The sequence below is a fragment of the Bombina bombina genome, chromosome 5 (genome assembly GCF_027579735.1).
Source record: "Bombina bombina isolate aBomBom1 chromosome 5, aBomBom1.pri, whole genome shotgun sequence".
Classification (NCBI taxonomy): Eukaryota; Metazoa; Chordata; class Amphibia; order Anura; family Bombinatoridae; genus Bombina; species Bombina bombina.
The window spans coordinates 560,863,588-560,888,796 of NC_069503.1; the positions used below are offsets into that span (position 1 = coordinate 560,863,588).

At 37.7% G+C, this 25,209-nt stretch overlaps 1 protein-coding gene across 1 annotated transcript in view; it reads right to left on the reverse strand.

Annotated features, from left to right (window-relative positions):
- The window catches only part of LOC128661553 (CLIP-associating protein 2-like), an 898,219-nt gene that overhangs the window by 291,625 nt on the left and 581,385 nt on the right, over window positions 1–25,209 (reverse strand). Inside the window, exon 18 of the mRNA XM_053715796.1 lies at window positions 16,946–17,190. Coding sequence (XP_053571771.1) covers window positions 16,946–17,190 — 245 coding nt within the window. The remainder of the gene's footprint in view (window positions 1–16,945; window positions 17,191–25,209) is intronic.

Below are 25,209 nucleotides of genomic sequence, written 5' to 3' on the forward strand. Positions count from 1 at the left end.
AAAAAAATGTACACAGATAATTTGATCTTCTACAAATTATTTTCCTGAATAAAAGCTTTTTCCTGAGCAAATGGTTTTCAAAGATGAAAAAATCCTAAAATAACTTTTTGCCTTGGCAAAAGTCATATTCCTGATAAATATCTTTAAAGAACATTCACTTTCAGTGGTTTTAATCTACCTCTTTCCTGCTTTAAAATTCAAATATCCCATTCTCAACTAAGAATGGGAGAAGCATTAAATTAATGGTTCACAAAATTACAGAGAATATGGATTAAACGCTGTCTTTCAGAATATGACAGATTGAAAGCTAAAAAAAATAAAATAATCCAGGATATTGAACAATTATAAAAATCTTACCAAAAAGAATTGGGTAAATAAATCAAACATAATTTCCTAATATCAGAGTGTATAATTGGAGAAGGAGGGGATTTTACAAAAAAAACACACAGAGTGGAAGTGTCACTATAATTCAAAGTAAGATGTCCAATACAGATGGTGAATCAAACAGTGGAGGAAATAAACTAGAGACATCTAATGCTACTGGTAATTCTAAAGTACCCCCCTAGAAAAAAAACATAAAACACTTTAAGACAATCATTCAGAAGAGGTAGAAAAACACACAGAGAGGGGAGCAAATGCAAAACAAAAGCAGAAGTCAAGAAGAATAAAGAAACTGCCGATCTCAGAGAAGACCACCAAGTCCTACTCACAAATATGGATGAATCATTAAGACTGATAAATTATAAACCTCTTTATAATGATCATATTTCCATTTTATCTAAAGGTCTATCATTTTGACCTTCTAGTGATTGAGACAAATTTGAGATTGTTAGAGACATGCAAGGGTACATATATAAACTATGTTGAATTAGAGTGAAGAAGACCAGGAAACAACACTTTATCTAGAACAGTGGTTCTGAAACTTTTTCAGGTCACTGCCCTTCTATAAACTCACCATCAGCGTCCCCTAACTCATAAAAAACATAATTTATGCTTACCAGAAAATTCCTTTCCTTCCTGGCAGGGAGAGTCCACAACTTCATTCCTTACTGTAGTAGCCTTCTGCCCCTTACGCTTCCCCGTATAGATGACAAACAAAGAGGAAGATTGTCTGAATTCCTTAGTAGCCTGAAGATAGAACTTCAAGGAACGAGCCACATCTAGATTGTGAAGCAAGCATTCCTTTGTTAAAGAAGGATTAGGACACAAGGAAGGAACAACAGTTTCTTGATTAATGTTACGATCTGACACCACCTTAGGGAGGAACCCTAATTTAGTACATAAAACCGCCTTATCAGCATGGAAAACCAGATAAAAGGAGTCAAATTGCAAATCAGAAATTTCAGAAACTCTGCGCAGCTAGCAGAAAAAGAACCTTCCAAGATAACAATTTAATGTCAACAGTATGCATAGGCTCAAATGGAGCCTGCTGCAGAACACTAAGAAAAAGATTTAGGCTCCAAGGCTGAGCCCCAGATCCAAACACACGTCTGATTCTAGTCAGAGCCTTAAAGGACTGCACATCCAGAAGCTCAGCCAATCTCTTGTGCAGTAACACCGACAGGGTCAATATCTGTCCCTTCAGGGAACTAGCAGATAGACCCTTCTCCAGTCCATCCTGGAGAAAACATTTTCACTGTAATAGCAATAAAATAGTGGCACTCATTACCAAAGGAGGTAGTGACTGCCAATACCTTAGATATATTTAAAAATGATTTGGATACATTTCTGGCTAGAAACAGAATTTATGGCTATGCTTGCTTGTGTTAATTGGGTCACCTTTTAATGTGATTAATTTAAGCTGAACTGAAGCTTTTTTGCAAGTATTTTAGATTTGTATAGGTTGAAATCTGTTTTTCAACCTCATCTACTATGTTACGTGTTAATGTACAGCTCTGGCAAAACAAAGAATGCAAGAATACAGTACCAGTGGCTCCAATGTATCTTAATGAGAGAAAGTGTAAGTTGCTGATAAACCTGAACTTTTTCAGTTGTGCAAATACCTCCGGATGGAGTTCCCACTCTCCCGGATGAAAAGTCTGACGACTTAGAAAATCCGCCTCCCAGTGCTCTACACCTGGGATATGGATAGCTGATAGGTGGCAAGAGTGAATCTCTGCCCAGTGAATTATTTTTGAAACTTCTAACATCTCTAGGGAACTTCTTGTTCCCCCTCGATGGTTGATGTAAGCTACAGTCGTGATGTTGACCGACTGAAATCTGATGTACCTCAGAGTTGCTAACTGAGGCCAAACCTGAAGAGCCTTGAATATCGCTCTTAGTTCCAGAATATTTATTGGAAGGAGAGACTCCTCCTGAGTCCACGATCCCTGAGCCTTCAGGGAGTTCCAGACTGCACCCCAACCTAGAAGGCTGGCATTTGTTGTTACAATAGTCCAATCTGGCCTGCGAAGGTCATACCTTTGGACAGATGGACCCGAGATAGGCACCAGGGAAGAGGATCCCTGGTCTCTTGGTCCAGATTCAGTTGAGGGGCCAAATCTGTGAAATCCCCGCTCCACTGACTGAGCCTGCATAGTTGCAGCAGTCTGAGATGTAAGCGTGCAAACGGCACTATGTCCATTGCCGCTACCATTAAGCCGATTACTTCCATACACTGAGCCACCAAAGGGCGCGGAATGGAATGAAGAACCCGACAGGAATTTAGAAGCTTTGATACTATATAGAAAAAAAGATAAAAGAAGGCGCCAACATAGTGCGGTTACCAATGGGATGGGACACGCTTAGCAAATATACCAAATACTCACAGGATGAAAGACACTTGAGAAGTGTCACAGGTGCCTCCTGGACTCTCTGAGTTGTCCAGCTAACTCCCACTCCACCGTGGTGGTAAGGTTCCGCTTGTCTCTGCCAATTTGGATGGCTCCGCTGGTGGTCCTGGCTCCCAGCCAATGTTCCAAAAGGACTCTCTTGCGGTTTCCCCAAATCCAGTTATCCAATTCAGACCTGTGCTCTCCGGTGGGGAGTAATACAGCTAGGCAAAAAGTGGTTTGTATAGTGGTAACAAACTACAATAATGCCAATTAAACTAGAATTCCAAGCACTCTAACAAGAGTATCACTGAACATCACAAAGTGATCACACTATAGTCCACTTATAGTAACTTTAATATATACAATCCTAATCCTAGGTTATTTGTTATCTAGACATGTAGGGCTCTGTTCCTGACTCCTGATAGCATCCACATGTATATTTGGTTTTATAATTTAATGTATTTTGATATACATTATATCGTTTTTTTTTTTTTTTTATTTTTTTTTTTTAAATATGAATGTCTCGTTATGCACCTTAATGTAAGTTTAATTAGTTTCAGTCTAGGTACCCCATTTCAATATAGACACATTATGAATAATGTCTATAAATGAGCTAACACATTTATTATAATTCCTGACAATTAGACTGTCAGGATGGACGTGGTTCTAAGTCCTTTGCATCTATCCTAGAGAAGTTGATTCATTAATAACTCTGTCTACTATTAAGAAATTTTCTCTCTGATCACGTTAATTAATTTGGATTTATCCAACACTGTGGTTTAATATTCATTTTTACTAGTGCTATTGTGGAATTAACCGTATCATTGGGGAGATAAATTATATATTTCCAATATTTTGTATATTTTTACATATAGGTTGTATTGTTCATAGTTTGCATTTCACTTGTAAGATTTTTTATATATGAAATCAACCATCTATATGTGAACAAATTATGTGAAGAGTCAATGACATCATAAACGTCAGTAATAGAATTTTTGTATACATAGCCGGTGGGTGTGCCCGATCTGGTAGTTAATCTACATATATATTTTATAGATATGTTTTTATATATTTATTTTTTATATATTATTTAATATTGTATTTTACCAAATCATTAGATTTTTAGATTATCAGAGCCCATTGCGGCTTTTTAAATTGTGCGGGCTATCTGTTAACACCGCACTGAGTAATTCCCCATTACACTCGTAACTTTGGAGGTGTGTGATTACAAGCACCTCATTGGATAGTTTACGCCAATGGAACTCCCAGCATGGGGACACACCCACGTACATGCGCAGTATGCATTTGGAGACGCTGTACTATTTGTTATAAGTTCGTGGTTTTTATGTGTTTCATTATACACTTATGCACCTGAGGAAACGGTCACGTACAGACCGAGAAACGTTGTGTAAATAAAGTCTTATTGATTTTATAACTGCAGCCACGAACTTTCTTTTCTTGACATCTTTATTGGCATTATTGTAGTTTGTTACCACTATACAAACCACTTTTTGCCTAGCTGTATTACTCCCCACCGGAGAGCACAGGTCTGAATTGGATAACTGGATTTGGGGAAACCGCAAGAGAGTCCTTTTGGAACATTGGCTGGGAGCCAGGACCACCAGCGGAGCCATCCAAATTGGCAGAGACAAGCGGAACCTTACCACCACGGTGGAGTGGGAGTTAGCTGGACAACTCAGAGAGTCCAGGAGGCACCTGTGACACTTCTCAAGTGTCTTTCATCCTGTGAGTATTTGGTATATTTGCTAAGCGTGTCCCATCCCATTGGTAACCGCACTATGTTGGCGCCTTCTTTTATCTTTTTTTCTATATAGTATCCACCCCTGGGTCACCAACAGGGATCTTTTGGAGAAGAGCCTGCCTACTGTGATTTGGACATTACGCCCACCATTTATGTAACATTTTGAACTTTGATTATTGGGACTATTTCACTATATAATTGAATGTATTAATGATTCTACCACACTGCTGTGCTTATCACCTATAGGGCCTTGCAGTTTTATTACCTTAATAATTTGGGGTGTTCGCTGTTAAGACAACACTGTATCACGTTATCACTATCACCATTTAGGAATAACTCATTTGTTTCCTAATATGATCCGGATTTTTTATAACAATATGTATCTGATAGTTATTTAGATTTTTTATAACACTGTGATTTTGTTTCACTGTCATATAGACAGTAGATTATCAGACCGTTGGCGCACTAATTATACACTATCACATTTTTAGAAGCTTTGATAACCTGGACTCCGTCAAGGTAAATTTTCATTTCTACAGAATCTATCAGAGTCCCTAGAAAGGAAACTCTTGTGAGTGGGGATAGAGAACACTTTTCCTCGTTCAATTTCCACCCATGCGACCTCAGAAATGCCAGTACTACGTCCGTATGAGACTTGGCAATTTGGAAGTTTGACGCCTGTATCAGGATGTCATCTAAATAAGGGGCTACTGCTATGCCCCGCGGCCTTAGGACCGCCAAAAGCGACCCTAGAACCTTTGTAAAGATTCTTGGGGCTGTAGCTAATCCAAAGGGAAGAGCTACAACTGGTAATACCTGTCTTGAAAGGTAAACCCGAGAAACCGATGATGATCTTTGTGTATCGGAAAGTGAAGATAAGCATCCTTTAGATCCACTGTAGTCATATATTGACCCTCCTGGATCAGTGGTAGGATGGTACGAATAGTTTCCATCTTGAACGACGGAACTTTGAGGAATTTGTTTAAGATCTTTAGATCCAAAATCGGTCTGAAGGTTCCCTCTTTTTTGGGAACCACAAACAGATTTAAGTAAAAACCCTGTTCCTGTTCCTCCTTTGGAACTGGATGGATCACTCCCATAACTAGGAGGTCTCGTACACAGTGTAAGAATGCCTCACTTTTTATCTGGTTTGCAGATAATTGTGAAAGGTGAAATCTCCCTTTTGGGGGGGAAGCTTTGAAGTCCAGAAGATATCCCTGGGATATAATTTCCAACGCCCAGGGATCCTGAACATCTCTTGCCCACGCCTGGGCGAAGAGTGAAAGTCTGCCCCCTACTAGATCCGTTACCGGATAGGGGGTCGTTCCTTCATGCTGTCTTAGAGGCAGCAGCAGGTTTTTTGACCTGCTTACCTTTTTTCCAGGTCTGGTTTGGTCTCCAGACCGTCTTGGATTGAGCAAAAGTTCCCTCTTGTTTATTATTAGAGGAAATTGATGCCACACCTGCCTTGAAGTTTCGAAAGGCACAAAAATTAGACTGTTTGGCCCTAGATTTGGACCTGTCCTGAGGAAGGGCACAACCTTTTCCTCCCGTGATATCAGCAATAATCTCCTTCAAACCAGGCCCGAATAGGGTCTGCCCCTTGAAGGGAATGTTAAGTAGCTTAGATTTTAAAGTCACGTCAGCTGACCATGATTTAAGCCATAGCGCTCTGCTCGCCTGTATAGCAAAACCAGAACTCTTAGCCGTTAGTTTATTCAAATGAACAATGGCATCAGAAATAAAATAATTGGCTAGCTTAAGTGCTCTAAGTTTGCCAACTATGTCATCCAATGGAGTCTCTACCTGTAAAGCCTCTTCCAGAGACTCAAACAAGTACGCCGCAGCAGCAGTGACAGGGGCAATGCATGCAATGGGCTGTAGGATAAAACCTTGTTGAATAAATATTTTCTTAAGGTAACCTTCTAATTTTTTATCCATTGGCTCTAAAAAAGCACAACTGTCCTCGACAGGGATAGTAGTACGCTTTGCTAGAGTAGAAACTGCTCCCTCCACCTTAGGGACTGTCTGCCATAAGTCCCGTGTGGTGGCGTCTATTGGAAAACATTTTTCTAAAAATAGGAGGGGAAGAGAACGGCACACCTGGTCTATCCCATTCCTTATTAATAATTTCTGTAAACCTTTTAGGTATTGGAAAAACATCAGTACACACCGGCACTGCAAAGCATTTATCCAGTCTACAAAATTTCTCTGGCACTGCAATGGTATCACAGTCATTCAGAGCAGCTAAAACCTCCCTAAGTAACACGCGGAGGTGTTCAAGCTTAAATTTAAATGTAGAAATATTAGAATCAGGTATCTTTCCTGAGTCATTAACATCACCCACTGACTGAAGCTCTCCTTCCTCAGCTTCTGCATATTGTAAGGCAGTATCAGACATGGTTCTTAAAGCGTCAGTATGCTCTGAATTTTGTCTCACCCCAGAGCTATCTCGCTAACCTCTAAGCTCAGGTAGTCTGGCTAATACCGCTGACAGTGTATTATCCATGACTGCCGCCATGTCTTGTAAAGTAAACGCTATGGGCGCCCTAGATGTACTTGGCGCCATTTGAGCGTGAGTCCCTTGGGCGGGAGTCAAAGGGTCTGACACGTAGGGAGAGTTAGTCGGCATAACTTTCCCCTCGTCAGATTCCTCTGGTGATAATTTTATTAAAAACAGAATATGATCTTTATTGCATAAAATGAAATCAGTACATTTGGTACACATTCTAAGAGGGGGTTCCACCATGGCTTTTAAACATAATGAACAAGGAGTTTCTTCTATGTCAGACATGTTTATACAGACTAGCAATGAGACTAGCAAGCTTGGAAAACACTTTAAATCAAGTTAACAAGCAAATATAAAAAACGGTACTGTGCCTTTTGTCAGAATTTGAAAAACAGTGAAAAAATGCAGTAAATCAAACGAAATTTTTACAGTGTATGTAATAGGCTAGCAAATGGATGATTACAGTCACAACCAACTGCCACAGCAAGCTGTGGTCCTACCTTCCCCAATAAACGACTTTGGAAAGCCTTTGAGCCCTTTAGAGATGTCCTATAGCATACAGGGGACTCCTGAGGGAAGCTGGATGTCACAGTTTGTAATTTTAACTGCACCAACTGTAACTTTTATACTATAACAGTGGAAAGCCTCAGTAAAACTGTTTCTAGTCAAAATTTAAGCCAGCCATGTGGAAAAAACTAGGCCCCAATAAAGTTTTATCACCAATGCATATATAAAAACGATTAAACATGCCAGCAAACGTTTATATTGCAATATCATAAGGGTATTACCCCTGGGAGTAAGCATGATACCAGTCGTTATTAAATCACTGTATTCAGGCTTAACTTACATTAATCCGGTATCAGCAGCATTTTCTAGTGTTTTCCATCTCTAGAAAAAATTATAACTGCACATACCTGATAGCAGAATAAACTGCACGCCATTCTCTCGCTGAAGTTACCTCATCTGTGTAATCCCCTCAGACATATGTGAGAATAGCAATGGATCTTAGTTACAACCTGCTAAGATCATAGAAACCTCAGGCAGATTCTTCTTCTATTTACTGCCTGAGATAAAATAGCACAACTCCGGTACTATTTAAAAATAACAAACTTTTGATTGAAGAAAATAAACTAACTATATTTAACCACTCTCTCCTACAACATCCTAGCTTGTTGAGAGTTGCAAGAGAATGACTGGCTATGACAGTTAGGGGAGGAGCTATATTACAGCTCTGCTGTGGGTGTCCTCTTGCAACTTCCTGTTGGGAATGAGAATATCCCCACAAGTAATGGATGATCCGTGGACTGGATACACCTTACAAGAGAAATATAAAGCGAGAAAGTTGTTTTGCTTTATGCATCTAGGATTAAGAAAAGAAAATTATGATAATTATACTTGGAGGGGACACTAGCATCCTCTTTCACTCATTTGCTACTAGTGCCCCCTATGGTAATTTCAGTGCCCCCCCTTCCACCTCTTATGCCTATTAGTGCCACCCTCAGTAATCCCACCCCCCAGGGCAGTATCGCCCACTTTGGGAAATACTGATCTAAAACACCTACTGAAGGCAATGAACCAATGTATTGATATCTGAAGACTTAAATTAATGGTCCAATCTACATTTACACAAAGAGTTTTTTCTTCTTCCTAATAAGAGCTATTCAGCATTCTAGAATGTAATAGCATAGCTACATTAAATTTGGGGACAAAACCAAGCAATTTGTCTTTCAAAGAAAGGAAGGCTATTCAGACAATTGGAAGATGTTTTAATTAGATGCTCGGATACAAGAATAAATATTTTTACTCTCAATATGTACTGAAAAGATGCTGAAAGCAGTTAAACAAGAGACCAGACTATACCAAGCTATTATGCAATCAGGTTCAGAATTACAAGCAAAACTTATGATCACATCATAACAGAAGCTTCCAAAATGTAATTATACAAAAAGAACAACTTTTATCTACCGTATTTTTTGCTCCATAAGACGCACTTTTTCTCCCCTCAAAATTAAGGGGAAATGTCTGTGCGTCTTATGGAGCGAATGTGTGTGTGCCCTGGAGCCAAATCGCCATGTTCCCTCTAGTAAGCGGCAGCGCATTGATTTGGTTGACAGCACTAAAATATTATTCCCGCGCACAGAACGGAGAAGACAACCTGTGCTGCCCCCAACTCCGCCCACCTGGAAGGCACCTACACACACCGAGCCCCGGAGTTGCTGAGAGAAGAGCCGGTCACAGTAAAGGCGAACATTTACTCCTTTGCAGTAACACTGTGGCAGATGGTAACTGGCGAGATCCCATATACTGGAGACTGTCAATGTGTGCTCTATGCAGTGGTAGATTTTGACTTACAGCCCCAGCACTACAGAGGATCAGTGTCTGAGTTATACTCAGACCTTCTCATCAGTATGGTAAGCCATCATCAGCTGTCCGTTGTCACCACAAGATGTCAGATGGGAACACAAAGCATGGGCTTCAGATAGATAAGATAACCTTTGATCCTGTTGGTTTTGTCTTATTCCTTATGGCTCTAGAATTACTGCTATATTTGCTGCCTACAGCTATTTATGGGGTAAAAAGTTACAGCTCTAATTTGGTTTGCAAAAAAGCTTTTCACTGCACTTACTTTGCTGCTCTATATGAATTGGGTCAAATAATTCAGAATATTTTTTTCTTGGTTTTCCTCCTCTAAAAACTAGGTGCGTCTTATGGTCAGGTGCATCATATGGAGCGAAAAATACGGTAATCACTATAATATATATAAAAAACAAAAACAATATAATGCCCAAGGAGATCAATTGTGTCAGGCCTGTCTGACAGAAAAAAGCAAGTCAGTATGTTGTCAGAATTAGGTAGATTTATTCAAAAACTACCATCCTATGTTGTGGACACATTTGAGCTATTACAATGATTGAATAATATAAGTGTCAATTGTGAAATAACAGCCAATGTAGAATCCCTGCATACATCAACTGAGCATAAACTGGCTATTTTCTAAAATAATTTTTATATCATGGTTCAGAAGAGGATAAAATCCATGACAAATTTGTTATCATATTGTTGGAATTTATATTACAACACAATTTATTTATTTTTGACATTTTTATTTACAATCTCAAGGAGCACCCATGGGCACAACATGCACCCCAACATACGGTGATCTTTTTCTAGACTGCTGAGTGCAGAATTAGTTGAATTCCTAAAAAAATAACCCTGAATAAACTTAACATTGAATTGATCTATGACACTCAGTCAAACAGAAGTGAACGTCCAAGATGGAATTATAAAAAAGAGAAAAACAGGAGGAACTATTTCATTAGTACACAAAACACACAGCTACTAATAGTCTCCTATTCAAAACAAGTGCTCATGCACCAGATACTCCCAAAGCTTTACCTATATGTGAATTCCTAACTATTTGCAGAAATTGTACAGACCTTGACATCTTACATTTAAGTGCTGAAGAATCAAAATAAGTAACACATAAATTACAACAATGTCTGGTCAGATACAGACTGAGCAGAAGGCTACATTTAGCTACCAATCAGCAAGCGCTACCCAGGTGCAGAACCAAAAAATGGTCCGGCTCCTAAGCATACATTCCTGCTTTTCAAATAAAGATACCAAGAGAATGAAGAAAAATTGTTAATATAAGTAAATTAGAAAATTGCTTAAAATTGCATGCTCTATCTGAATCATGAAAGAAAAAAAAATTGGGTTTCATTTTCCTTTAAAGGGACACTTTCATGATTCAGATAGAGCAGCAATTTTAAACAACTTTCCAATTTACTTCCATTAACAAAATGTGTACAGTCTTTTTATCTGTACAGTTTTTGAGTCACCAATTCCTACTGAGCATGTGCAAGAATTCACAGCATATACGTATATGCATTTGTGATTGGCTGATGGCTGTCACATGATACAGGGGGAGTGGAAATAAACATAACTTTGCCATTTATTTAAAAAAAAATCTACTTCTCATTTGAAGTTCAGACCAAGTGCTATTGCATTGTCTTCTTATCATGCATTTGTTGATTATGCAAATCTACTGTGTTGACTGATCCTATTACCAGAGAGAGTCAAGATTTAAAGGGCCATAATACCCAAATGTTTAAACACTTGAAAGTGATGCAGCATAGCTGTAAAAAGCTGATTAGAAAATATCACTTGAACATCTCTATGTAAAAAAGAAAGATATTTTACCTCAAAAGTTCCTCAGTAGCCACCTCCCATTGTAAAGGATTTCTAAGCAGCATTTTAGTGTGTTTGTCCTGGGACATCTGAAGGGACTAGCATCGTGCACTCTCATATTATTTCACCAATCAGGTAAAGGAAGCTTACTATGAAATCTCATGAGAGTTAAGTCAAATCTCATGAGATCACAGTAAGAGTTCATTACCTCAGCACTGCTGATGCTGATTGGCTGCTGTTCATTTCTTCATTTTTTTTTATTTTTTTACCTGCAGCTGGGAGCAGCTGAGTATAACTTTTTACACAGAACTTACTCTGCTGAGCTGAGGAGATTGTGAGGTAAAATATCTTCCTTTTTTTACATAGAGATGCTCAGGTGATATTTTCCTGTCAGCTTTTTACAGTTATACTGCATCAGTTTCAAGTGATTTAGCATATGAGTATTATGTCCCTTTAAATATTTCTCTTCCTACAATTCATAGGCTTTAATCTCTGCCCTCTGCTCTGACTGATTGGATATGATTGTTTCTTTCAGAGTGAATGTTTAAAAAATGCTTCTGCTATTAGTGTTTCAGCAACACACAAACATATGCTGTGTATGCCCTGCACACACTCATTTAAACACCTTTTCAGAGAACAAATCCTAGCAAAAGTTGTGAACATTTATGTGATAAAAGCCACTGCTGGGTATCTGAGCAAGCACAATATTGCAATGCTTGAATAATGTTTGTTAGTTAAAATATTCTATTCAAAACTGAAGTGCAACGGTGCACATTTCATATTTCACCTTCATTTCTCTTTAACACTCATTCATTGTTTAATATCCTTACAAATAAATACTCACACCTAGATTACGAGTTTTGCGTTAACAGGGGTGTGGTGCTAACAAGCAGTTTATGCTCACCGCTCACTTACAGACAGCGCTGGTATTACGGGTTTTTAGAAACCCGGCGTTAACCGCAAAAAAATGAGCGAAGAGCAAAATTTAGCTCCACATCTCACCTCAATACCAGCGCTGCTTACGTTAGCGGTGAGCTGGCTAAACATGCTCGTACACGATTTCCCCATAGGAATCAATGGGGGAGAGCCGTCTGAAAAAAAACCTAACACCTGCAAAAAAGCAGCGTAAAGCTCCATTGATTCCTATGGGGAAACACATTTTATGTCTACACCTAACACCCTAACATGAACCTCGATTCTAAACACCCCTAATATTACACTTATTAACCCCTAATCTGCTGCCCCCGACATCTACATTATAATATTAACCCCTAATCTGCCGCTCCGGACACCGCCGCCACCTACATTTTAGTTATGAACCCCTAATCTGCTGCCCCCAACATCGCCGAACCCTAAATTATATTTATTAACCCCTAATCTGCCGGCGCCAATGTTGCTGCAACCTAACTACATTTATTAACCCCTAATCTGCTGCCCACAACGTCGCTGCCACTATAATAAACATATTAACCCCTAAACCTAAGTCTAACCCTAACCCCCCTAACTTAAATATAATTTAAATAAATCTAAATAAAATTACTACAATCACCTAAATAATTCCTATTTAAATACTTACCTATAAAATAAACCCTAAACTAGCTACAATATAACTAATAGTTACATTGTAGCTATCTTAGGGTTTATTTTTATTTTACAGGCAACTTTGTATTTATTTTAAATAGGTACAATAGTTATTAAATAGTTATTAACTATTTAATAACTACCTAGTTAAAATAAAGACAAATATACCTGTAAAATAAAACCTAACCTAAGTTACAATTACACCTAACACTACACTATAATTTTAATTACCTAAACTAAATACAATTAATTACAATTTTAAAAAATTATCTAAAGTACGAAAACAAACAAACAAACACTAAATTACAGAAAATAATAAAATAATTACAAGATTTTTAAACTAACTACACCTATTCTAATCCCCCTAACAAAATAAAAAAGCCCCTCAAAAAAAAAAAAAAGCCCTACCCTACACTAAATTACAAATAGCCCTTAAAAGGGCTATTGCATCAGCCAATAGGATTTTTTCTACCTTAATTCCGATTGGCTGATAGCATTACATCAGCCAATCGGAATTGAAGGGACGCCATCTTGGATGACGTCACTTAAAGGAAGAATAGTTTTGTGTAGTAAGTGCGCTAAAAAGGAAGCTAAAGGTATCCAAAATATTAGGTTTATCTAGTGTATATATTAAAATAGTCAAAGTGCAAAGTGTAATACGTGTGATAAAAGTTCTGCAGTCCTATTGACAAAAAAGGGGGGGGGGGAATGTAACAGTGTCCGTGAAATATATAATGGTGTTGAAATTCCTACTATAGGATGATGATAGTTAAGCGGTCTAACAAATGTGTACTATTTAAGAAAAAATAAATACGTAAAAATATGTGGCAAATAGCAGTGTAACAATATATTTGTGAGAAAGTATACTGTTATACTAAAAAGTGAATATATAGTTACTTTCTAGCGAAAGTGTTGAGAATAAACAATGTGTTTAACTGTAGTGTAAAAAACATACACTGTGAATATAGCTAGATAGGGTTTTAGAGTAGGGTTGGTTGTGTGGGTGGTGGGTTTTAATGTTGGGGGGTATTTGTACTTTTTTTTCAGGTAAAAGAGCCAATTACTTTGGGGCAATGCCCTGCAAAAGGCCCTTTTAAGGGCTATTTGTAATTTAGTGTAGGGTTGGGCTTTTTTATTTTGGGGGGCTTTTTTTATTTTGTTAGGGGGATTAGATTAGGAGTAATTAGTTAAATTAAATCTTGTAATTATTTTATTATTTTCTGTAATTTAGTGGGTTTTTTTTCGTACTTTAGATAATTTTTTTTAATTGTAATTAATTGTATTTAGTTTAGGTAATTAATTTAATTATAGTGTAGTGTTAGGTGTAATTGTAACTTAGCTTAGGTTTTATTTTACAGGTAAATTTTGTCTTTATTTTAACTAGGTAGTTATTAAATAGTTAATAACTATTTAATAACTATTGTACCTAGTTAAAATAAATACAAAGTTGCCTGTAAAATAAAAATAAACCCTAAGCTAGTTACAATGTAACTATTAGTTATATTGTAGCTATCTTAGGGTTTATTTTATAGGTAAGTATTTAGTTTTAAATAAGAATAATTTAGTGAATTGTAGTAATTTTATTTAGATGTATTTAAATTATATTTAAATTAGGGGGTGTTAGGGTTAGATTAGATTTAGGGGTTAATACATTTAATATAGTGGCGGCGAGGTTGGGGGCGGCAGATTAGGGGTTAATAAATGTAGGTAAGTGCCGGCCATGTTAGGGCCGGCAGATTAGGGGTTAATAATATTTAACTAGTGTTTGCGATGCGGGAGTGTGGCGGTTTAGGGCTTAATATGTTTATTATAGTGGCGGCGATGTCCGGTTCGGCAGATTAGGGGTTAAAAAATTTATTTTAGTGTTTGCGATGTGGGGGGGCCTTGGTTTAGGGGTTAATAGGTAGATTATGGGTGTTAGTGTACTTTTTAGCACTTTAGTTAAGAGTTTTATGCTACAGCGTTGTAGTGTAAAACTACTGACTTTAAAATGCGGTACCAGTGTTGACAGGAGAGGGTGTACCGCTCACTTTTTGGCAGACTCGTAATACCGGCGCTATGCAAGTCCCATTGAAAAAAGAGGATACGCAATTTAGGTAAGTGGATTTGCGGTATTTCCAAGTCTGGCCAAAAAAGTGAGCGGTACACCTGTACCTGCAAGACTCGTAATACCAGCGGGCGTTAAAAAGCAGCGTTGGGACCTCTCAACGCTGCTTTTTAACCCTAACGCCAAACTCGTAATCTAGGTGAAAGTATTTTACCTTAAAGAAGTAAAAGACACTTAAAGAGATGCTAAATCCTAGCATTTCTAAGATCCTAGGATTTACCATCACTAAAAATAAAGGCTACCTTCATTCATCAGTTTTTTAAAAAAAAAAACAGATGAAAAGGTGCCTTTATTTCACTGCGGGTTTACTTCTAACTAAGCACAGCACTGCTCATTTATTCAATGAGGTGACATTTCCACATTATGGCAAGCACGGCTATTGGCTAAGAAGTGGAATCATCACTTTATTAAAAAATGAGCAGTGTCGTGGGGTGCCAGGGGCGCTAGGCTTAGCAGTGAAACAGCGGTGAAATAATGGCACCTTTTCATCTTTTTTTTAAAACTGATAAACGAAGGTGGCCTTTATTTTTAGTGATGGTAAATCCTAGCATTTTTTAAATGATACGATTTACCATCACTTTAAACTTTTGTACACACAATATACATGTATTACAAGAATTGCTGTTAAAACCCATAAAAATTAGAAAAGTGTTCCTGTGTATACATACGAAATACACACACATAACAGAGCTAGCTGACATCTATGGCGGCCTAATATTGGCTCTAATATGCAGAGCTACACACACAGCAGGCTAAAATCATGCAGCCCTGTCTGCCTCTCTGCACTGTTCTGCATAAGTTGTTTTCTGCAGATACCAGAACAAAAAATCTAACTCCTTTAAGAAGCCAGTATCATATTTCAGCTTGCCAGTATCATATTTCAGCTTGCTTTGTGTGTGTAGCTTTGCTGCTGTTCTTGTAATATGTGTATGCTGCAAAGTTTGCCAACATTTATTTAAATAAATAACTTTTTTTCCACTACACTGTCCCTTTAAATTCTAACTCCCATTTGCCTAAAAAAAAAGCAAGGGTTGTCTGACCGAGGGACAAAAGGTCTGATAGAATTATGAAATTTAGCTCTGTCACAATGAGTGATCTAAATCTCATCACTATACAGGACCTGACCACTAGGGAAAAAGTTCCATTAGCAGTATGGAATCTAGCTCTGTCCCTGTAAATGGTATAAATCCCATTCCTATATAGGACCTGACCACTGGGGTCAAAATGTACATTACCTGTATGGAATTTAGCTTTTTACGTGATCTAAATCTGCTACTGAGTATGATAAATGTCCTTCTGAAGAATGGGAACTAGTTATAACCGTTTCAGTGCTCCCAGACAGTCACCACACCCCTCCTCCAACTACCAAAGCCTGGGGAATTCTACAAATAGAGCAACATGTTTTGGCTGTGGAAGCATCCTTTCTCAGGCTATTTTCCTTGCTCCTATTAAAGCTTTAAACTATAAGATTAACTGGCCTATATTAGCTTTAGTCAGTTCAGATGAAGGAGTTTAACTGTTTGTTATATGTTAAGTTTGGTATATGTTATGATCCAGTAACTGCAGTGCAATTGTTATTCCAAAACCATCTTTCCTCTTATTATTATTTTCTTTAATAAGTTAAGGGAGAATCTAAAGATTCAATTTATATACAGTAAATGTATGAGACAAGTAAAAAAAAAATTTCAGCAGCTGTAACGGTTCTGGACTAGCGGTTCTCTGTGGCTCCTGTGCAATACTTTACATATGTGTTTAACCCCTATGTGGGGGATGAATACCTAGTACTGCAGGGTCACTAGTGCTAAAATAACATGGTCTAAAGAATAGAGAATGTCATTTTTACCCTATACAATGTCCCTTTAATCAGGTCAGTTTATTCAGTCACATGAATTAAGGAAGAGATACTTCTAAATCTGAACAATGGTGCCTGAACATTGTCACTCGAAAACGTGAAAATATAATAAAAATATGAGTGTGCACATAGCATTCTAATGTTTATAAGTGACATTCTTCTGCCTTACCTTAGCACCCTCTGATTCTTCAGCATTGTCTGCAAGCCAAGAAGCCCCTCTTTCCTCTCTGACCATGTTGAGCTGGCACAACGATTAAGAACTTCAGCTACATCTTCTGTTTGGCGCATGTAGGTGGGAATGCTGCCATTTCTTGAACTGTAGGAACGTTCTGAACAGGCACTTGAGGCATCACTATTGGCATCTTCATCTGAGTACATGCCATAAGACTCAAATCTTCTGTTGGCTTGCTTTTTCTGGCCAAAAATAAATAAACCAAACCTAATTAGCAACGTGTTTTCTTAGCACAACAAAATGTAACTGTTTGTTTTATATCTTTAAAATAAGTATTAAACCCACCTTAAAGGGACATTCTATAGACAATTCAACTCTATGGACTAGATTACAAGTGGAGCTAAAAAATAATAGCACTATTGACTATTGTGTTAACACTGCACACGTTCAATCAATAGTGCTCCTATTCTTGTGCTCATATTACAATTTGAAAGAAAAATTAGCAAAAGCCTCAGGAGCTCTAACATCTGGAAGTCGGATAGCATCAGTAGACTTCTATGGGGCGTGCTACAAAAGCATGTACTGGTTTTGATTGCGTGCAAAACCCAGAGTTGAACTTAGCCAAGTGCGCTATAGCCAAAGGTGCTTAAAGAGATACTTGAAACAGCATTGTTCTTTACTCATATATATGAAGTATATATATATATCTATATATCTTCCTTATCAAACACCTTGACATATACCATATCCATTTAAAACACTTTTTAAACATGTATTTCAATAATAAAGTTTGATTTTAGACATATCTATCTATCTATCTATCTATCTATCCAGTATATATTCATTTTTTTGGTAGCAATTGGTGGAGTTGGATAAGAAGCTGCCAAATGTGTGAGTTTTTTTGCTGTCACCACATTCATCTACTCATTCAGATGTCAGACCCCAAGTGAACAGTGATTCATAAGGTTTACATGACTTAAAAAAAATGTCATATGGTACGTGATATTTTGTAATATTCTGCTGCTGACAATCTGATTTTTTTGAGTCCTACCTTGAAAAAAGTAAATGTTGATGAGAGTCCGTGAGCCATCACTTGTGAGATACAAGGAGGACACAAAATACTACTAACAATTTAAGAGCTTTGCTCTTCCCTACTCAGCATCTGGTGGACTCTCACCATCAAGAAAAAAATTAATTTAGGTCAGGTAACCATAAATTAGGTTTTCTTTCCTCAGGTAGTAAGAAACCCTGAGCCATCACTTGTGAGATTCTATACCAAATCAATTACAAATCTGTTCCTTTTAAGTCTCATTATGAAAAGTAAATTAAGTAGCTAAATATCTTGTAGAATGAGCTGTAAGTCCATTCAAATCCATTCAAGTGGTGGCCTTCCCGCCAACAGGTAAGTCTAATTAATCAGTGCTTTGAGACATGCATCCAAAACACCTGATGGCAGATCTGCCCATGTCATGATTTGCACTACTTCTTTCATCACTGAATGGTTACGCTCTTTTCCTTGATGATTGCCATATGCCAAATTGTCCAATGAAAAGTGAACGTTACACACCTAAGCAAGACTGAGCCAGATCATCACCACAGGGAGTTTTTTTCATGGTTCATAAATATCTCCTTGGACAAAATCTCTAAATATTTGTTCCATTGATGAAGCAAAGGAAACTACAGAGGCGGCAACAATAAACTTCACAAACTCTATGCCCTGTAGGATTGTTTTAGAGACAATCCCCTAGACACACAGTTTATTCTAGAAATGACACCTAATTGCTGGGTGCCAGCAAACTTTATCATACATTTAGGCACCAACTGCGACTCCAGAGTAAGACCAGCAATTTATCTTCATGCCTTACAGCCAATATCATGGAGCCTACCTAAACAAGCATGTTTAGAAATTCCTGAAACTGATGATAATAATGACAGTCTAGGAAGGAAAAACTCAGAAAGCGAACACTGTCTGTATGACTGGGAATATGTAGTTAAGCATCATTCAAGTCCACTGTAGATATTAATTGCACTAATTGGACTTAATGAAGTATAGATCTGTTTGTCTCCATTTTAAAAAGGAACTATTAGAACCTTGTTTAAAGTATTGAGATCCAGAATTGGAACTATAAACAGGTTAGGATAAAATTCATGTCATTGTTTCCGGAGAGGAACTAGGACAACCATTCCATTCCTTTCCAGTTCTACCAAACAAGCAAGTAGAGCCTTTAAACAAGCAAGTAGAGCCTTTGTATAAACATGGTCTTGAAAGACCTAAAAAAAAAAACATTTCAGAGGGTCTCTGGAGTGAGAGCTCATCGTGTAAACCTTTTGATACAACGCACAAGATCCATGGATCTGAAATTGATTTTCCACAAAATGTCTGAAAGCTTACATGAATTGCCTTTAAAATGGGGGTAGCCTATATATATATATGTTAAGCCCTGTTGATACCGCTGCTGTCTTTAATTGAATCAATACAGAGGGCTTTTATAGACAGCCTTCTGAAACAGCTCATTCTAAATCAGGGAGCAACCAGCTTAACACAGTCCAAGGAGATGTGAAGGCCTGGTATGAGACTGCTATATTAAAAAGCTGTTTAAAACATTATTTGACTAGAGCCAGCTTGGCTATCCAGTACACATTTGGTTAATAAGGTTTTCATTTTTGAGTATTTAGTTAGGCTACCAAAAGGGAGTAGGTTTACGTATGTGTATTTACAATGCATTTAGGTAAGGGATAGTGTATCCATATCTGCAGACACTGATTGTTATAATGCAATTAATAAAGACTGGGAAGCACTCTGGACTTTTATAACTGGTGTCATCCTGTTTAAACGTTCCAGTGACTGCTATGCCACAAGGATGTGTTAAAAGTACAATGCCTTACTACCCTCAGGATATCTGATCAAGCTGACAGGGAAAGCAGGATTTGAGCAAGCAGTTGCATGAGGAAAAATGTCTCCTGATTATGATGTGGAAGCATACCTCCTAGCATTTGAACACACAGCTACCTGTGAGGGCTGACCTGCAGACGAATGGGCAGGAATCCTTGCTCCCTTGCTTGGAGAAGCCCAGAATGCTTACTATGACCTTGAAGAGAAATATGCTTCACCAGGCTTGAGGTACAGCAGTCAGAGCCCAGCACTTTTACAACTGTCAGTTCAATGAAAGTCTAGCTCCCAGAACATAGATGTTTGACTGATTCATCTGGCACAGAAGTGGCTCAAACCAGATTCCCAGTGTCCAGGGCATATGGTAGAAACCCTAGTGCTGGGTAAATTCCTACACAAACTATTGGGAGTGGTTGTCCACGTAGAGTGATATATGACTGCTAACTACATCAACAAAAAGGAACCTGTGACAGGGATTCCTTCCTTCCAAAGAATGGAGGTGGGTGAGAAATCCCATGTATCTGGAACCTGGCTACAAGAACCTGGAATTAAGGCTGGATCTGGGGAACACATTTGAAAGTCAACCTAAAAGGACCTAGCTTATGGGAAAGAGTCTGGTTCTAGGAAAACCACCATAATGGCCTCCATTATATATGCAGCGTCGCCCGCAAAATCCTCCGGCGCCAGATTTTACGCGATTTGGTATCCTATATACAGCGCCGCATATAAATGCGGCACGTATATTTCACCCGCCGCTCGCAATTATTACTCCCATGGGCTAACATGGGACCGCGTCGTAAATCGGTATCCAATATCCAGCGCATGGACTTACATGGCGAAAATGAAGAAATCTTACTCCATTTTTACCTCGCCATAAAAGGCAGCCGTAGCTAGCCTTGTGCTGAGTATGGGAGCACCGTAACTCCCTAAAATGCCTGCAAAAATCAACTAACACCTAACGCATGCGCAATGTCGATCTACCTGTCAACCGCAATCCCCCACCGCAATAACTAATAAAGTCTATTAACCCCTAAACCGCCATAGCCCACAACGCAATAAACGTATTCTAGTATTAACCCCTAAACTGCCATAGCCCACATAGCTTATTAAATGTATTAACCCCTATCCTGCCCCCCCCTACACCGCCGCCACTATAATAAAGTTATTAACCCCTAAACCTAAGTCTAACCCTAACACTCCCATAACTTAAATATTATTTAAATAAATCTTAATAAATTTACTATTATTAACTAAATTATTCCTATTTAAAACTAAATGCTTACCTCTAAAATAAACCCTAAGATAGCTACAATATAATTAATAATTACATTGTAGCTATTTTAGGATTTATTTTTATTTTACAGGCAACTTTGTATTTATTTTAACTAGGTACAATAGTTATTAAATAGTTATAAACTATTTAATAACTACCTAGCTAAAATAAATACAAATTTACCTGTAAAATAAATCCTAACCTAAGTTACAATTACACCTAACACTACACTATCATTAAATAAATTAAATTAATTAACTACAATTACCTAAAATTTAATACAATTAAATAAAATAAACTAAAGTACAAAACCCCCCACTAAATTACAGAAAATAAAAAAGAATTACAAGAAGTTTAAACTAATTACACCTAATCTAAGCCCCCTAATAAAATAAAAAAGCCCCCCAAAATAATAAAATTCCCTACCCTATACTAAATTACAAATAGATTTTACAAAAAGGGCTTCTTGCGGGGCATTGCCCCAAAGTAATCAGCTCTTTTACCTGTAAAAAAAGAAATACAACCCCCCAACATTAAAACCCACCACCCACACACCCAACCCTACTCTAAAACCCACCCAATCCCCACTTAAAAAAACCTAACACTAACCCCTTGAAGATCACCCTACCTTGAGCCATCTTCACCCAGCCGGGCACAAGTGGACCTCCAGAGAGGAAGAAGTCTTCATCCTATCCGGGCAGAAGAGGACATCCAGACCGGCAGACGTCTTCATCCAAGTGACATCTTCTATCTTCTTCCATCCGACGAGGAGCGGCTCCATCTTGAAGAAATCCGACGCGGAGCATCCTCTTCCATCGACGGCGACTATAGAATGAAGGTTCCTTTAAATGACATCATCCAAGATGGCGTCCCTTCAATTCCGATTGGCTGATAGAATTCTATCAGCCAATCGGTTAAGGTAGGAAAAATCATATTGGCTCATGCAATCAGCCAATCGGATTGAAGTTCAATCCGATTGGCTGATCCAATAAGCCAATAGGATTGACCTTGCATTCTATTGGCTGTTCCAATCAGCCAATAGAATGCGAGGTCAATCCTATTGGCTGATTGCATCAGCCAATAGGATTTTTCTTGCGGTGTGGGTTTGATGGTGGATATAGGGGTTAATAGTTTAAATAGGCATATTGCATAGTGGGGGGTTGTCGGTCTAGGGGTTAATACATTTAATATTAGTAATGAGAGGGGGGATTGCGGATATAGGGATTTTTACGTGTCAGGCTTATTTTTGGGAGGCATATGTTAGACTTTTACGGGAGATTTGTTATTTTCTTTACTTTTCTTAGGCGCCGGCAGTTTCTAAAGTGCCGTAAGTCACTGGCGACGAATTTGTATTTACGCTTATTTCTGGACATCGCTAGTTTACCAGACTTACGCCACTTAGGAAATGCCGGCGGGGTTTATGTAATATGTGTGAGGTGAAATTAGGAGCTGCAAAGGTTCCCACGTTTGACCCGAAACCTACGCCGTATATTTGATCGCGCCCAATGTGTCTTTAGTGTGGTGAGCAAGTGCACATCAGGCAAAATGCTAATTATGGCCTACATTTAAAATTGAGTGAAAAACATTAGCGTTTTTGAGAGCACAAGTTAAATCATAAGCTATCCTACTCTTGTTTATTATAAGTTGAAAGTTTGCTCACAACTGAAAGACTGAAGAGTACTAACATCTGCAGGTCAGATAGTATGACCAGCTAACTTTTCTCCCTATAGACTTTTACTGAGCGTGCTAAAAAGCCTCTTCTGGCTTCCACTTGTGCTCTAAACCGATGGTGCACTAGGCCAACTGCTCAAAAGCTGAAGGTGCATTAAAAAATACTTTAAAAACCTTCGTTCTACACTTAGAACATTTTATTTTATATATATATAATTATATATATATATATATATATATATATAATTATATATATATATATATATATATAATTATATATATATATATATATATATATATATATATATATATATATATACAGGTGGCCCTCGTTTTACAACGGTTCAATTTACACCGTTTCAGAATAACAACCTTTTTTTTCAGTCATGTGACTGCTATTGAAAAGCATTGAGAAGCAGTGCCTTTATTAAAATAGCCAGTAGGTGGAGCTGTCCGCTTGTGTTGCAGCACAACAAAGCAAGCTGAAATTAATCAGTTTAACCAGACCTGAGCTATCGAGCAGATTTCAAAGGAAAAAGATCTTCCTGTCTATAAATCAGTCCAGATTGGAATGCATAGAAAGAACTGTTTGCAGAAAAATGCAAGTGAAGTCTGTGTTGTGTGATTATTTTATTAGGTTTATAATGCTGTTTAGCAAATGTTTTTGTTCATTTAACTTAGTTTAATTATATATTCTGTGTTGTGTGATTATTTTATTAGGTTTATAATGCTGTTTAGCATTTAAAGTCTTCATTTCAAAGCTTTAAAAATAATGTATTAGGTGTTACTTATGACAATTTTGAGAGAGGCCTGGAACCTATCTCCCTCACTTCCCATTGACTTACATTATAAACTGGGTTTCAATTTACAACAGTTTCGATTTACAACCATTCCTTCTGGAACCTAACCCCGGCGTAAACTGAGGGCTACCTGTATATATATATATAAAATATAAAAAAAAATTCTAAGTAAAGAACAAAGGTATATCAAGTATTTCTATTACAAAAAGCAAATATATGTTAAGCTCTTCCCAGGCAAACACCTTCACATATAACTTTTTCCCTTAAAACATTTATTTTAATAATAAACATATTTTATATATATATATATATATATATATATATATATATATATATATATATATATATATATATATATATATATATATATATATATATATATCAAAAAAACAAGTGCACCAAGAAACCTCTCATTGTGCGGACTGATTTAATGACAATAGTAAAAAAATGATAAAAACAAATACACAGTACCCTGTGAAATGGCTACTCACAGACTGTAACCTTAATCTTATGAGGTAAGGTGTGCGTCCAATGACTGAAATAAATATAGATGTTCAAACAAGGTAAGGTGAGTGGTAAAGTGATCCTTTCCGGTTACCCCCTTGGTTCCTACCCCAAGTGGTTTCTGAAGTCAAATATTCAAACACGCTCCAAAATCACAAGTAGCATGATGGATCAAACAGTCACTGTGGCAAACGTAAAGTGGGGTGGCCATGCCCACCTTACGTCATGTTTGCCGAAGTGACTGTTTGATCCATCACGCTACTTGTGATTTCGGAGTATGTTTGGATATTTGACTTCAGAAGCGGCTACCAATACCGCATTTCACTTAAGCCCTGAACAAAACCACTTGGGGATGGAACCAAGGGGGTAACCGGAAATATCACCCACCCATTCAGATGGTTGCCTTGTTTGGACATCTATATTTATTTCAGTCATTGGACGCATACCTTACTTCATAAGAGTGAGGTTACAGTCTGTGAGCAGAGTTCCCTCTAAGGCCAGATTATGTGAGTGGCTGAGCAGTGAAACAGTTAATTAGTGAACCACACCTTGCAGTTAGCAAACACTACACATTGCAGACAGCAAGATGTGTTTATCTTATGAACTATTTCACTGCTGGGACGCTCACAAAATCTGGCCTTAGAGGGAACACTGTCTGTGAGTAGTCATTTCACAAGGGGACTGTGTATTTGTTTTTATCATTGTTTTTATTATAGTCATTATATGAGCCTCCACCATGAGAGGTTTCTTTATGCACTTCTTTTTTTTAGATTTACGTTTTTTGATATAACTCATTTGGACACCAGGAGTTCAGTTCTTTGTTTGAAAATATTTTACTTTAGGTCTCAAGTTACTAACTTAATTTTTGCACTGTTGTGTGTAGTGCTCTAGCGCAACACAAAACTTACAACTTGTAATATGAGCATGGTTGAGCAATGTTTAGGAACGATTAAGGTATGTTGGCTGCGCTAAACATTCTCTGCTGATTCAGTTTTACCATGGGCTTCTACCAGATTGTGCACTAATCTTTCAGTTCTTCTTAAAACTCAGACAATCACCAAGATTACAAGTTGTGCACTAAACCGGGTGCGTAAATAACACAAAAAAATTAGCGGTATTGCAC